Source organism: Mesoplodon densirostris, chromosome 7 (assembly GCF_025265405.1).
Source record: "Mesoplodon densirostris isolate mMesDen1 chromosome 7, mMesDen1 primary haplotype, whole genome shotgun sequence".
Classification (NCBI taxonomy): Eukaryota; Metazoa; Chordata; class Mammalia; order Artiodactyla; family Ziphiidae; genus Mesoplodon; species Mesoplodon densirostris.
In genome coordinates, this window is record NC_082667.1 from 69,189,895 (window position 1) to 69,205,281 (window position 15,387).

The following is a 15,387-nucleotide window of genomic DNA, read 5'->3' on the forward strand; positions in this document are numbered from 1 at the left end:
ATGTACTCATTTCTGTTGGGTATATAATCAGGAATGGAACTGCTACATCATATGATATGTGATTGTTTAGCTTTATTAGGTTGTACCACTTTTACTAAGTGTTATAACTATCTGTACTTCCTCCAGCAGTAGATGAGAGTTCCATTTTTCTCTCTCTGAAACTTTACCGGTACTATGTATTGTCTGTCTTTTTCATTTTAGCCATTCTGGGGACAGTGTACCAGGATCACATTGAGGTTTGATAACTAATGAAGTTCAGCCCTTTTTTTATTTTTTAAACTGTATTTTATTTTTATTTATTTATTTTTGGTTGTATTGGGTCTTTGTTGCTGTGCGCAGGCTTTCTCCAGTTGCGGGGAGCGGGGGCTACTCTTCATTGTATGCGCGGGCTTCTCATTGCGGTGGCTTCTCTTGTTGTGGAGCACAGGTTCTCGGTGTGTGGGCTCAGTAGTTGTGGCACATAGGCATAGTTGCTCCATGGCATGTGGGATCTTCCCAGACCAGGGATCGAACCCGTGTCCCCTGCATTGGCAGGTGGATTCTTAACCACTACGCCACCAGGGAAGTCCTCAGCGCTTTTTAAAATGTGCTAATTGGCCATTTGGATACTCTCCCTTATGCTTCCTTTTCTGTTCAAGCCTTTCCCATTTTTCTATTGTTTTTTTCACTCCTCCTTATTGATTTGTAGTTCATATATTCTGGGTAGTAATCAGTTGTCATTTATACATACTACTGCAAATATCTTTTACCTGGTTTGCCTTTTCTCTCTGTTAATGGTGTTGTGGGATGAACTCAGTTTTAGTGTCTTCTAGTTTATCAATATTTTTCCTTTTTGGTTAGCACTTCTTGTGTCCTATTTAATAGATATTTGCCTACCCCATGATCATGGAGATGTTCTGTGTCATCTTCTAGAATCATAACTATTTTACCTTTCACATTTGGGTGTATAGTCTGTCTGGAATTATTTTGTGTGTGGTGCGGTATAGAGGTCAACATTCTTTTTTTGCTATATGGATATCCAATTGATTGTACTCTTCTCTTCTTGTCCCAATACCACATTTCTATAGCTTTATAATATATCTTGATACATGGTAATATAAGTTCTCCAGCTTTCTTGTTCTTAATGCTTGTCTTGGCTACTCTTGGCCCTTTGCATTTCTGTAACATTTTAGAGTCTAAAAATAGCTTAAATTTTGATTGGGATTGTATTGAATCTAAGGAATGTAGTACATCTCTCCATTTATTTAAGTATTGTTTGATTTCTATCAATGTTTTGTAGTTTTCCATTAGTATCTTTTACATTTATTTCTAATTTTTGGTGTTCTCAAAAAAAAAAAATTCAGGGGCTTCCCTGGTGGTGCAGTGGTTAAGAATCTGCCTGCCAATGCAGGGGATACGGGTTCGAGCCCTGACCTGGGAAGATGCCACATGCCACGGAGCAGTTAAGCCTGTGCACCACAACTACTGAGCCTGTGTTCTAGAGTCCATGAGCCACAGCTACTGAAACCCATGTGCCTAGAGCCTGTGCTCTGCAACAAGAGAAGCCACCGCAACGAGAAGCCCGTGCACCGCAACGAAGACCCAACTCAGCCCCCCACCAAAAATTCGTTGAGGTGAAATTCACATAATATAAAATTAATCATTTTAAAGTGAAAAATTCAACGACATTTGCTACATTCACAATGTTTTGCAGCTGCCACCTCTGTCTAGTTCCAGAATTCCTTCACTCCAAAGTAAAGCTCCTGAAGCAGTTTTCCTCCACTGCCCACTCTCTCCACTCTTCAGCTCCTGCCAACCACCAGTCTGCATTGTCTCTATGGATTTATCTATTCTGGATATTTCATATAAATGAAATCCTATAGTATGTGATCTTCTATATCTGATTTTTTAAACTTAGTATGTTTTTGAGGTTCATCCCCCATTGTAGTACGTGTCAGTACTTCATTCCTTATTATGACTGAATAATATTCCACTATATATACCATGGTTTGTTGATCCATTCATTTGTTGATGGACTTTTGGGCTGTTTGTACTATTTGGCTGTTGTAAACACTGCTGCTATAAACAAGTATGTATATGTACTTTTTGAGTACCTATCTGCAGATCTTTTGGGGTGTATACCTAGGAGCAGAATTGCAGGGTCATATGATAGTTTTTTGTTTAACTTTTTGAGGAACTGCCAAACTTTCCCACAGCAGCTGAATCATTTTTCATTCCCATCAGCAATGTGCATGAGTTCCAGTTTCTCTGCATCCTCATCAATTGATACTTGATATTTTCCATAATTTTTTGGTGTTTTGGATGGTATTATAAGTGGTATAGTTTTTTTTTTAACTTTATTTCTTGTGCGTTGGTGGTGTATAGAAATACATTTGTTTTTTTTCTGTATAACCCTTGTATCTAGTTCTCAAATTCACTTGGTAATTCTAATAGTTTACTTATGTACTGATTGAATTTTCTATGTACATTTGCATTTCTGATTTCCAGTGCTTTATTTTTTTTAATTTTTTAATTTTATTTATTTTTTTATACAGCAGGTTCTTATTAGTTATCCGTTTTATACATATTAGTGTATATATGTCAATCCCAAACTCCCAGTTCATCACCCCCCCCTCACCCCCCCCCCCCCCGCTGTTTTCCTCCCTTGGTGTCCATATGTTTGTTCTCTACATCTGTGTCTCAATTTCTGACCTGCAAACTGGTTCATCTGTACCATTTTTCTAGGTTCCACATATATGTGTTAATATACGATATTTTTTTCTTTTCCTGACTTACTTCGCTCTGTATGACAGTCTCTAGATTCATCCATGTCTCTACAGATGACCCAATTTCTTTCCTTTTTATGGCTGAGTGATATTCCATTGTATGTATGTACCACATCTTCTTTATCCACTTGTCTGTTGATGGGCATTTAGGTTGCTTCCATGACCTGGCTATAGTAAATAGTGCTGCAATGAACATTGATGTGCATGTATCTTTTTGAATTATGGTTTTCTCTGAGTATATGCCCAGTAGTGGTATTGCTGGGTCATATGGTAATTCTATTTTTAGTTTTTTAAGGAACCTCCATACAGTTCTCTATAGTGGCGGTATCAATTTACATTCCCACCAACAGTGCAAGAGGGTTCCCTTTTCTCCACACCCTCTCCAGCATTTGTTGTTTGTAGATTTTCTGATAATGCCCCTTCTAACTGGCGTGAGGTGATACCTCATTGTACTTTTTTTTTTTTTTTGCGGTATGCGGGCCTCTCACTGTTGTGGCCTCCCCCGTCGCGGAGCACAGGCTCCGGACGCGCAGGCTCCGGACGCGCAGGCTCAGCGGCCATGGCTCACGGGCCCAGCCGCTCCGCGGCACATGGGATCCTCCCAGACCGGGGCACGAACCCGTATCCCCTGCATCGGCAGGCGGACTCTCAACCACTTGCGCCACCAGGGAGGCCCCTCATTGTACTTTTGATTTGCATTTCTCTAATAATTAGTGATGTAGAGCCGCTTTTCATGTGCTTCTTGGCCATCTGTATGTCTTCTTTACAGAAATGTCTGTTTAGGTCTTCTGCCCATTTTTGGATTGGGTTGTTTGTTTTTTTAATATTGAGCTGCATGAGCTGTTTATATATTTTGGAGATTAATCCTTTGTCCGTTGATTTGTTTGCAAATATTTTTCTCCCATTCTGAGGGTTGTCTTTTCATCTTGTTTGTAGTTTCCTTTGCTTTGCAAAAGCTTTTAAATTTCATTAGGTCCCATTTGTTTATTTTTGTTTTTATTTCCATTACTCTAAGAGGTCGATCAAAAAACGTCTTGCTGTGATTTATGTCCAAGAGTGTTCTTCCTATATTTTCCTCTAAGAGTCTTGTAGTGTCTGGCCTTACATTTAGGTCTCTGATCCATTTTGAGTTTTGTGTATGGTGTTAGGGAGTGTTCTAATTTCATTCTTTTACATGTTGCTGTCCAGTTTTCCCAGCACCACTTATTGAAGAGGCTGTCTTTTCTCCATTGTATATCCTTGCCTCCTTTGTCATAGATTAGTTGACCATAGGTGTGTGGGTTTATCTTTGGGCTTTCTGTCCTGTTCCATTGATCTATATTTCTGTTTTTGTGCCAGTACCATCATATCGTCTTGATTACTGTAGCTTTGTAGTATAGTCTGAAGTCAGGGAGTCTGATTCCTCCAGCTCCATTTTTCTCCCTGAAGATTGCTTTGGCTATTCGGGGTCTTTTGTGTCTCCATACAAATTTTAAGATTTGTTGTTCCAGTTATGTAAGAAATGCCGCTGGTAATTTGATAGGGATTGCATTGAATCTGTAGATTGCTTTGGGTAGTATAGTCATTTTCACAATATTGATTCTTCCAATCCAAGAACATGGTATATCTCTCCATCTGTTTGTATCATTAATTTCTTTCATCAGTGTCATATTGTTTTCTGCATACGGGTCTTCTGTCTCCCTAGGTAGGTTTATTCCTAGGTATTTTATTCTTTTTGTTGCAATGGTAAATGAGAGTGTTTCCTTAATTTCTCTTTCAGATTTTTCATCATTAGCATATAGGAATGCAAGAGATTTCTATGCATTAATTTTGTATCCTGCAACTTCACCAAATTCATTGATTAGCTCTAGTAGCTTTCTGGTGGCATCTTTAGGATTCTGTATGTATAGTGTTTCTGGTGGCATCTTTAGGATCCTCTGTGTATAGTATCATGTCATCTGCAAACAGTGACAGTTTTACTTCTATTCCAATTTGTATTCCTTTTATTTCTTTTTCTTCTCTGATTGCCGTGGCTAGGACTTCCAAGACTATGTTGAATAATAGTGGTGAGAGTGGACATCCTTGTCTTGTTCCTGATCTTAGAGGAAATGCTTTCAGTTTTCCACCATTGAGAATGATGTTTGCTATGGGTTTGTCATATATGGCCTTTATTATGTTGAGGTAGGTTCCCTCTATGCCTACTTGCTGGAGAGTTTTTATCATAAATACATGTTGACTTTTGTCAGAAGCTTTTTCTACATCTATTGAGATGATCATATGGTTTTTATTCTTCAATTTGATAATATGGTGTATCACATTGATTGATTTTCATATATTGAAGAATCCTTGCATCCCTGGGATAAATCCCACTTGATCATGGTGTATGATCCTTTTAATGTGTTGTTGGATTCTGTTTGCTAGTATTTTGTTGAGGATTTTTGCATCTATATTCATCAGTGATATTGGTCTGTAATTTTCTTTTTTTGTAGTATCTTTCTCTGGTTTTGGTATCAGGGTGATGGTGGCCTCATAGAATGAGTTTGGGCATGTTCCTTCCTCTGCAATTTTTTGAAAGAGTTTGAGAAGGATGGGTGGTAGCTCTTCTCTAAATGTTTGATGGCTTTGCCTGTGAAGCCATCTGGTCCTGGGCTTATGTTTGTTGGAAGATTTTTAATCACAGTTTCAATTTCAGTGCTTGTGATTGGTCTGTTGATGTTTTCTATTTCTTCCTGGTTCAGTCTTGGAAGGTTATAGCTTTCTAAGAATTTGTCCATTTCTTCCAGGTTGTCCATTTTATTGGCATAGAGTTGTTTGTAGTAGTATCTTAGGATGCTTTGTACTTCTGCGGTGTCTGTTGTAACTTCTCGTTTTTCATTTCTAATTTTATTGATTTGAGTCTTCTCCTTTTTCTTGATGAGTCTGGCTAATGGTTATCAATTTTGTGTATCTTCTCAAAGAACCAGCTTGTAGCTTTGTTGATCTTTGCTATTGTCTTCTTTGTTTCTATTTCATTTACTTCTTCTCCGATCTTTATGATTTCTTTCCTTCTGCTAACTTTGGGTTTTGTTTGTTCTTCTTTCTCTAGTTCCTTTAGGCATATGGTTAGGTTGTTTGAGATTTTTCTTGTTTCTTGAGGTAGGCTTGTATTGCTATAAACTTCCCTCTTAGAACTGCTTCTGCTGCATCCCATAGATTTTGGATCATTGTGTTTTCATTGTCTTTTGTCTCTAGGTATTTTTTTGATTTCCTCTTTGATTTCTTCAGTGATCTCTTGGTTATTTTGTAACATATTGTTTTGTCAAAATATGAACAGACCAATCACAAGCACTGAAATTGAAACTGATTAAAAATCTTCCAACAAACAAAAGTCCAGGACCAGATGGCTTCAAGGGGAATTCTGTCAAACATTTAGAGAAGAGCTACCACCCATCCTTGTCAAACTCTTCCAAAAAATTGCAGAGGAAGGAACATGCCCAAACTCATTCTATGAGGCCACCATCACCCTGATACCAAAACCAGACAAAGATACTACAAAAAAAGAAAATTACAGACCAATATCACTGATGAATATAGATGCAAAAGTCCTCAACAGAATACTAGCAAACAGAATGCAACAACCTATTAAGAGGATCATACACCATGATCAAGATTTATCCCAGGGATTCAAGGATTCTTCAGTATACGCAAATCAATCCATGTGTTTGTGTTTTTTACGTTTTTTCCCCTGTAATTGCTTTCTAATCCCGTAGCGTTGTCGTCAGAAAAGATGCTTGATATGATTTGAATTTTCTTAAATTTACTGAGGCTTGATTTGTGACTCAAGACGTGATCTATCCTGGAGAATGTTCTGTGCGCACTTGAGAAGAAAGTGTAATCTGCTGTTTTTGGATGGAATGTCCTATAGATATCAGTTAATTCTATCTGGTCTACTGTATCATTTAAAGGTTGTGTTCCCTTATTAATTTCTGTTTGGATGATCTGTCCATTGATGTCTGTGAGGTGTTAAAGTCCCCCACTATTACTGTGTTACTGTCGATTTATTCTTTTTTTTTTTTTTTTTTTTTTGCGGTACATGTGCCTCTCACTGTTGTGGCCTCTCCCATTGCGGAGCACAGGCTCCAGGCGCGCAGGCTAAGTGGCCATGGCTCACGGGCCCAGCCGCTCCACGGCATGCGGGATCTTCCTGGACTGGGGCACGAACCCGTGTCCCCTGCATCGGCAGGCGGACTCTCAACCACTGTGCCACCAAGGAAGCCCCGATTTATTCTTTTATAGCTGTTAGCAGTTGCCTTATGTATTGAGGTGCTCCTATGTTGGGTGCATATATATTTATAATTGTTATGTCTTCTTGGATTGATCCCTTGATCCTTATGTAGTGTCCTTCCTTGTGTCTTGTAACATTCTTTATTTTAAAGTCTATTTTTTCTGATATGAGTTTTGCCACTCCAGCTTTCTTTTGATTTCCATATGCATGGAATATCTTTTTCCATCCCCTCACTTTCAGTCTGTATGTGTCCCTAGGTCTGAAGTTGGTGTCTTAGAGACAGCATACATATGGGTCTTGTTTTTGTATCCATTCAGCAAGCCTGTGTGTTTTGTTGGAGCATTTAATCCTTTCACATTTAAGGTAATTATCAATAGATACATTCCTATTACCATTTTCTTAATTGTTTTGGGTTTGTTTTTGTAGGTCCTTTTCTTCTCTTGTGTTTCCCACTTAGAGAAGTTCCTTTAGCATTTGTTGTAGAGCTGGTTTGGTGGTGCTGAATTCTCTTAGCTTTTGCTTGTCTGTAAAGCTTTTGATTTCTCCATCGAATCTGAATGAGATCCCTGCCGGGTAGAGTAATCTTGGTTGTAGGTTCTTCCCTTTCGTTACTTTGTATATGCCATGCCACTCCCTTCTGGCTTGTAGAGTTTCTGCTGAGAGATCAGCTGTTAACCTTATGGGAGTTCCCTTGTATGTTATTTGTTGTTTTTCCCTTGCTGCTTTCAATAATTTTCTTTTGTCTTTAATTTTTGCCAGTTTGATTACTGTGTGTCTCAGTGTGTTTCTCCTTGGGTTTATCCTGTATGGGACTATCTGTGCTTCCTGGACATTTGTGGCTATTTCCTTTACCATGTTAGGGAAGTTTTCGCCTGTAATCTCTTCAAATGTTTTCTCAGGTCCTTTCTCTCTCTTCTCCTTCTGGGACCCCTATAATGCAAACGTTGTTGTGTTTAATGTCCCAGAGGTCTCTTAGGCTGTCTTCATTTCTTTTCATTCTTTCCTCTTTATTCTGTTCTGCAGCAGTGAATTCCACCATTCTGTCTTCCAGGTCACTCATCCGTTCTTCTGCCTCAGTTATTCTGCTATTGATTCCTTCTAGTGTGTTTTTCATTTGAGTTATTGTGTTGTTCATCTCTGTTTGTTTGTTCTTTAATTCTTCTAGGTCTTTGTTAAACATTTCTTGCATCTTCTTGATCTTTGCCTCCATTCTTTTTGCGAGGTCCTGGATCATCTTCACTGTCATTTTTCTGAATTCTTTTTCTGGAAGGTTGCCTATCTCCACTTCATTTAGTTGTTTTTCTGGGGTTTTATCTTGTTCCTTCATCTGGTACATTAGCCCTCTGCCTTTTCATCTTGTCTATCTTTCTGTGAATGTGGTTTTTGTTCCACAGGCTGCAGGATTGTAGTTCTTCTTGCTTCTGCTGTCTGCCCTCTGGTGGATGAAGCTATCTAAGAGACTTGTGCAAGTTACCTGATAGGAGGGACTGATGGTGGGTAGAGCTGGCTGTTGCTGTGGTGGGCAGAGCTCCGTCTCCAATGGTTTCTTATTCTCTGTTCCTTTTTCGTAGTAGTTTACTCGTTGGATGCAATATTCTTGTGAATGACTTGGAGGGTATTTATTAGAATTTAAATTTCCTGTAAATTTTTGATTACCTTAGTTTTCTTCGTGATTGGTTCTGTTGCTTTTCATTTTGGTCCTTCTTAATTTTGTAGATATTTCTTAAATATCTGATGATCCTTAGTTATCCATATTTTTGAAGGACTAGTATGATTGGTTTTGGTAGCTGATACTGCCTTCCTCTCAGTTTTCTGAAGCCTGGTTTTTCCAAGAGATCTTTTCTCCAAGTGGAATTACTGAGAGCTCTGTATGAGTTTGTTTTAAGGGCCAGCAGCAGCCAGATAATCTGAGGACCTAAAATATTTCTGGGGCACAAGTGCTCTGAAGACTTTTTTTCTTTTGGTTGTTTTTGTTTCCTTTCTCCCAGTGCCCCACCTCCATTTGTGGATGTACAGAGTAACCTCAAACTCAGCCCTACTTCTCTTTTGTCCTTAGCACCCATGCTGGATGTTCTCAGCAGATCTGGATACTAAGCCTGGGGGCCAAAGTTTATACAGGAAGTAAGACTGTCAGGAGTGGCTCTGCTGTTCTGTGAGCAACCCTTAGTTACCTTAATTTCCCTACGCTTTTATTCAGCTTCTTGATCCTGAACTTGGTGTTTTCTATTTAGGGGGTTGGGACAGCTCTTGCCTCCTTATGGTGCTTTCCTATGTTTGTTTTGCTTAGGTTGGTATTTCTTATGCTATGGCTTCTCTATCAATTTAGTCTCATCTATTTCTTGTGGAAATTATTTTTTTCTTGCCTTCGTTCCTACCTTCCTTCCTTCTTTTCTTTTTGCTTGTTAATGGGTTTTCAGATTGTTACGAATTTAACTTTTTATTATTATGAAAAATTTAGATATCAAATACAGGTATCTTCTCCTTAGCTTAAACAAAACATAAATACAATTGAAGCTTCTTATTCTCTTCTCTGATTGTATTATACTCTAATGCATTTATTAATATTATCATGTGTATGCATTTCTAAACAATAAATAGCATCATTTTGAATGTGTTTGAGCCTTGAATAGTGACATACTGCATGAGTCCTTCTGCATCTTGTTTTTTCTACTCATCATGGTTCTTTTGTGTGTTCATTCTATTAGTATACTCTCTTTTCTGCTGTTTCAGTGGAACTTGGGTAGGGAGGATAAGTCAGTCTATATATTTCTTGCTATGACTTTTTTAAAAGGGAGATTTACGTACCTTTTGAATATATTGTCACTACAGACATGTAAAAGAAAGGACTTGGTGTTACCTCTTGTTTCAACTGGTGATGATAGGTGAATATGACACCTCACCATGTTATACAAGCTAGGCAATTGAGTCTTGCTGCTGACCTCTATTTGGTGTTATAAATACTTTTGGAGACAGAGAAACACCACTTATTCATGTTTGGGGTTTAACTGAGGTTTAAGTGAAGATTTGGATTCTTATTGCTGAAGGAATTTTTAGAGGTCACTTGGTACAAACTGTACTAAAGAAACCCAGGCCCAGAGTAGGTGAGTGACTTGTCCGAGGTGGTCCAGGTAAAAACAGGGATTAGAAGCCAGTGTTGCAGTTCATTGTACTTTCCACCTTACTACAATGAGCCAAACGTTAATGTCCCCTTTTGTGTTAACATTGAACTTTGATTTTTGCCTGTCCTTTAAAATACTTATTTGAATACCAAGAGATTTTCGGTATGTAACAATGAACATAAATCTTTGAAGTGATGCTTATTTGTCATATTTTCTTTAGGATCAGAATGGTTTCAATCCCAGAATACTATGAAGGCAAGAATGTCCTCCTCACTGGAGCTACTGGTTTCCTAGGGAAGGTACTTCTGGAAAAGTTGCTGAGGTCTTGTCCTAAGGTGAATTCAGTGTATGTTTTGGTGAGGCAGAAAGCTGGACAGACATCCCAGGAGCGAGTAGAAGAAGTCATTAGTGGCAAGGTAAGTATGGAAAATGATCATTTGGAAGAGAGAAAAAAGTGTGTGTTTGTGCATGTAATTATTGTAATCATAATCAGCTTAGAATATTTCTAAACTATCCTGAAAAAAATTGGTAAAAAAAAAATCCTATAAGAATGGCAGTAAACTGAATATGACTTGTGATCAGTAGGAGAAAAAAGCTTTCTTCTATGATGAACAAAATTATATAACAAGTTCTAAATTATCTTATGGTAAAGCTTTAATGTGTTTTTAGAATATTTGAGGCAGGTTATTTGTAATTACTAGATGTTTAAATAGTTTCAGAATAATAATAATGGGTTAGTTTCTAACTCCTACTATGCTGTGAGACACAGTGCTTTGATAACAGTTAAAAATTTGTAAGCGGGCTTCCCTGGTGGCGCAGTGGTTGAGAGTCTGCCTTGCCGATGCAGGGGACACGGGTTCGTGCCCCAGTCCGGGAAGATCCCACATGCCGCGGAGCGGCTGGGCCCGTGAGCCACAACCACTGAGCCTGCGTGTCCGGAGCCTACGCGTCCGGAGCCTGTGCGCCACAACGGGAGAGGCCACAACAGTGAGAGGCCCGCGTAACGCAAAAAAAAAAAAAATTTGTAAGCACTAATTGCTCCCCACAAAAGTATTAGGAAGTAGCAAAATCACATATTCCCATTTGACAAATAATAACATGGTGACAGAGGGGTTATATAGAATACAAGAGTGTGTCATACATTTGAACCTTTAGTAAAATATGGCTAAGAAAAAATGGAAATGAGCTGGAGTAAAATTATTTCACAGTCGTAAGCTTTAGAATTTATCTGACATTCATTGTTAGTAAGTTTGGTATAGTAGCTATGTAATTTTTTAGTATTAGGTAGGTATCTGGTACCTTTTAACCTAGGGCAGCTGTGACTTATGTATAAAAAAACAAAAAAGACCAAAACTAGAAACCTCTGAGTTACTCTGAGCAGTGAAAGAATTGCTGAAAAGTATCAAAAGATATGTTGATTAATTATAGGTTAACAATTCTCTAGAGTTAATAAATAATTTATTAGACATGATTTGTATTCCAGCCTGTTTTGATCTTTCAGTAGAAATCCATAGTTAATAGTGGCTGACATTTATTGAGTGCTTAAGTTGTGCCAGGCACTGTGTGCAAAGCACCTTGTATGTATTTAATTATCACAGGAACTCTTCAAGGTAAGTACTGGTCTTATTCCCATTCTACAAGGTCATATAGTTAGTGTTAGAGCCAATGTCTGTGGACTCTGACGATTGAACCCAGAGCTTATGCTCTGGTAGGGACAGATGTTGATATACCCCATTTTACAAATATGGACAGTGAGTCTCAGAGGTGGTTATTTTATCTGAAGTTGTGTAGCTAATAGATGTCGGATATAACGCAGATGACTTGATTACAAATTCCTTTCTACTTTATAGCATTACTTCCCCAATAGATAAGAAAGTAAGGCAGAGATGATGGAACGCTTTGTGATAAAATGGAAAAAGTAATCTTGAGAGTTGGATACCTTACTAGTTGTAAATATTGTAGCTGGTACACACTAAGTAAAAATAGCTTAATTTCCCAAAGTCAATGGCAAAAAGCTTGGTGCCCAAGTTTACAAAAATTAAAAGAGAAGATGACAAAAGCAAGAGAAGTGCGTGAAGGGCAGCGAATAACAGAGGTTAACATCAGAAGGAATAAGAGTCAGTTTATGCGTTAGGGCAGTAGTGGGAAGCTTATCTCCTAGGAGTGATAAAGTATGATAACAGAAAAACAATTAAGAGAAAAAGAGAAGGTACACAATAAGACCTGTACAGAAGTGTGGGAGGGTTTAAATATAACTTTTAATTTTCTTAACATTACGCGTTATAATAAAATACAATCACCAATATTCACTACAGTGACTTAGGATAAATTAAGAAAAGGTTAAACTATATTTAGAATGTTTTCTTTACTAAGATGTTACATTGTTTGAGAATGATTTCCATTCAAATATAATTTTGGTTCAGAAAGATAAACTCTCTTTTGTGAAGCATCCACATTTTTCTTGTTTGTTTTCCCCCTCCTCCCCATTAAGAGGTAATCCTAGACCCACAGGGTTTTAACAGTGAGGTGTAAATTAATATTTGTTTTTACTTTTAAAAATAAATTGTTTGAAACTATTAATAGGGCATTAAAGAATAAAAATAATATTTACTTTTGTCCCACTGTTTATTGAGTTTGTCCCCACATGAAAACTTTAAATAATCTTTACTTCAACTAGAAAAACTTCTTTTCTCTGAATTACTTTTTAAAACAAATCTACTTCTTTGAGGGCTACTCAGTGACAGTATAGCTCACAAGGGTAGTTATACTCTAGTAACGTTCTTCCCATTGCCCCAAACTCTCGTGCACTTGTGTTCTTCCCATTTGCCCTCCCTTCCACAAAGATGTGAGTCCTGCTATATACTAGAAGCTGTTCAGGTTACTAGAGATACGGCAGTGAAGCAAACAAAATCCCAGCATTTGGAATTTACATTCTAGTTAGGGAGACAAGTTAACAACTATATAACATGTTGAATAGTGGCACGTGCTGTTAAAAAGTAAAGCAGAAAAGGGGGATTGAAAGTGATGGAGGTGCTGCTTTAGATACGATGGTCAGAAAAAGTTCTCTCTGAGGTGACGTTTGGTCAGAGACCTGAATGATGAAGTGAGGGAGAATCCATGTGGTACGTGGAGGAAGAGTGTTAAAGGTAGAGGGAACAGCACGGGCAAAGGCTCTGAGAACTGCTTGGCAGGTTGGAAGAGTGTCAGAGCAAGCTGTGGTGTTTGCTTTACTGGACTCTGTATAAGGCATGTAAACTAAATACTAAGTGCTGGAGTATTCCTCCTAACACTCTTCCTCTCCCCAAGTGAGGTTTTTGCCTTTTAAAATACAATTGAAATTGTTAATTATTCTTTTAAATTTTTGCTTGTTTGACTTGAGGAAGAGGGCTTCAAACAAATATTTATACTTACACATGAGAAAAATGTAGCTAGTATTAACTTTAAACTCTTAGATTAAGGAATTATCACATGAACTTTCTATGTACTTATTTTTAAAAGTAAGATGTGGGTTAAACGTGAAAACAGAGAACAGAGTAGTGATTACCAGAGAGGAAGGGGTTGGGGGTAGGGTGAAATGGGTAAAGGGGGTCAACTGTATGGTGACAGATGGAAACTAAACTTTTGTTGGTGAGCGTGCTATAGTGTATATAGGAGTCAAAATATAATGTCCTAATCGTGGAACTTATATGATGTTATAAACCAGTGTTAGTTATCTCAATTAAAAAAAAAGACAAGGGACTTCCCTGGCGATCCATTGGTTAAGACTCTTTGCTTCCACTGGAGGGGGCATGGGTTCGATCCCTAGTCGGGGAACTAAGATCCCAGATGCCATGTGGCATGGCCACAAAAAAAAAAAAAAAAAAAAAAAGACAAGTTTTAGTCATTTTCATTATTGTTTCTAAATTCTTTAGAGACAATAAAAAAAAGATGTGAGTTAATATTTCAGTATTTACTACCGTAAAATCTAGCTACATAATAACTATGCTTGAAGAATTCGCCATCTTAAAGTGTGGTAGGTAGGTCATTTGACAAAAGGTCATTTTCAGTTTTTCCTGAGAACTGGGAAGATCAACTAAGCTGTATTCAATATCATTTAAAACTAAAACTATTTGGTAGCCTAGTATAAGGACTTTTTAAAAAACATGATATAATTTATAGCTTTTTTCCAAGTGACTTTTAATTAAAACTCTTGAGCAAATTATTTGATAATGTATATTGACTGCAGTGTATTGCAGACTGATATTATTACTTTATGGCTATATTTTTTCATATCATCCAAATAGGTTGAAAGATTCTGTTTATTTAAGGCAGTGATTCTCAAACTTTTGATCTCTGGACCCCTTTACACTCTTAAAAATTATTGAGGACTTCAAAGAGATTTTGTTTTTGTGAGGTTTTATTTCAAATATCTTATTGATGTTTATCGTAGTAGAGATTAAAATTGAGAATTTTTTTTTTCAGTCCGTAACACCTCTTTATAAAGTTTTGAGACTTAAACAATACCTTACACAGACCACGTGTTAAATACATGTTGAATGATTGATTCAAATAAGATACTACTATTTAAAACATTTTGCACAAAGCCTGGGCCATAGTAAAAACTCAAAACATGATAGAAGCAGTAATAACAATGATAGTGATTTAGTACTTATGATAATTGTAGTGCAATATTAATATTAATATTATTTTATACTGGATTGCTAGATCATTCATCGAGTGCTGAGAGTTATTTAACAAGAACAATTTTCCAAACAGTCAGGTATTCACACTGTAGGTATGATCTATGCTTCCCCAGTTCAGCTCTTCACCCATCTTTTTCTGTGTATAGATTTATCAAAGTAAGCTTTATGCTGTATTCCTTTTCTAGTTTCCTCTTTTCTTTTTTTTCTTTTTTTTAGCATCTTTATTGGAGTATAATTGCTTTACGATGGTGTGTTAGTTAATGCTTTATAACAAAGTGAATTAGCTATACATATACATATATCCCCGTATCTCCTCCCTCTTGCATCTCCCTACCACCCTCCCTATCCCACCCCTCTAGGTGGTCACAAAGCACCGAGCTGATTTCCCTGTGCTATGGGCTGCTTCCCACTAGTTATCTATTTTACCTTTGTTAGTATATGTAAGTCCATGCCACTCGCTCACTTCGTCCCAGCTTACCCTTCCCCCTCCCTTTGTGCTCAAGTCCATTCTCTACATCTGAGTCTTTATTCCTGTCCTGCCCCTAGGTTCTTCAGAACCATTTTTTTTCTTTAGATTC

At 37.6% G+C, this 15,387-nt stretch overlaps 1 protein-coding gene across 3 annotated transcripts in view; it reads left to right on the forward strand.

The window, feature by feature from the left end:
- Window positions 1-15,387, forward strand: part of FAR1 (fatty acyl-CoA reductase 1) — a 74,399-nt gene that overhangs the window by 24,081 nt on the left and 34,931 nt on the right. For all 3 annotated transcript variants that reach the window (XM_060104262.1, XM_060104261.1, XM_060104260.1), the window contains one exon: window positions 10,348-10,543. In XM_060104262.1, the coding sequence (XP_059960245.1) occupies window positions 10,355-10,543 (189 nt within the window). In that variant the 5' untranslated portion in view covers window positions 10,348-10,354. The remainder of the gene's footprint in view (window positions 1-10,347; window positions 10,544-15,387) is intronic.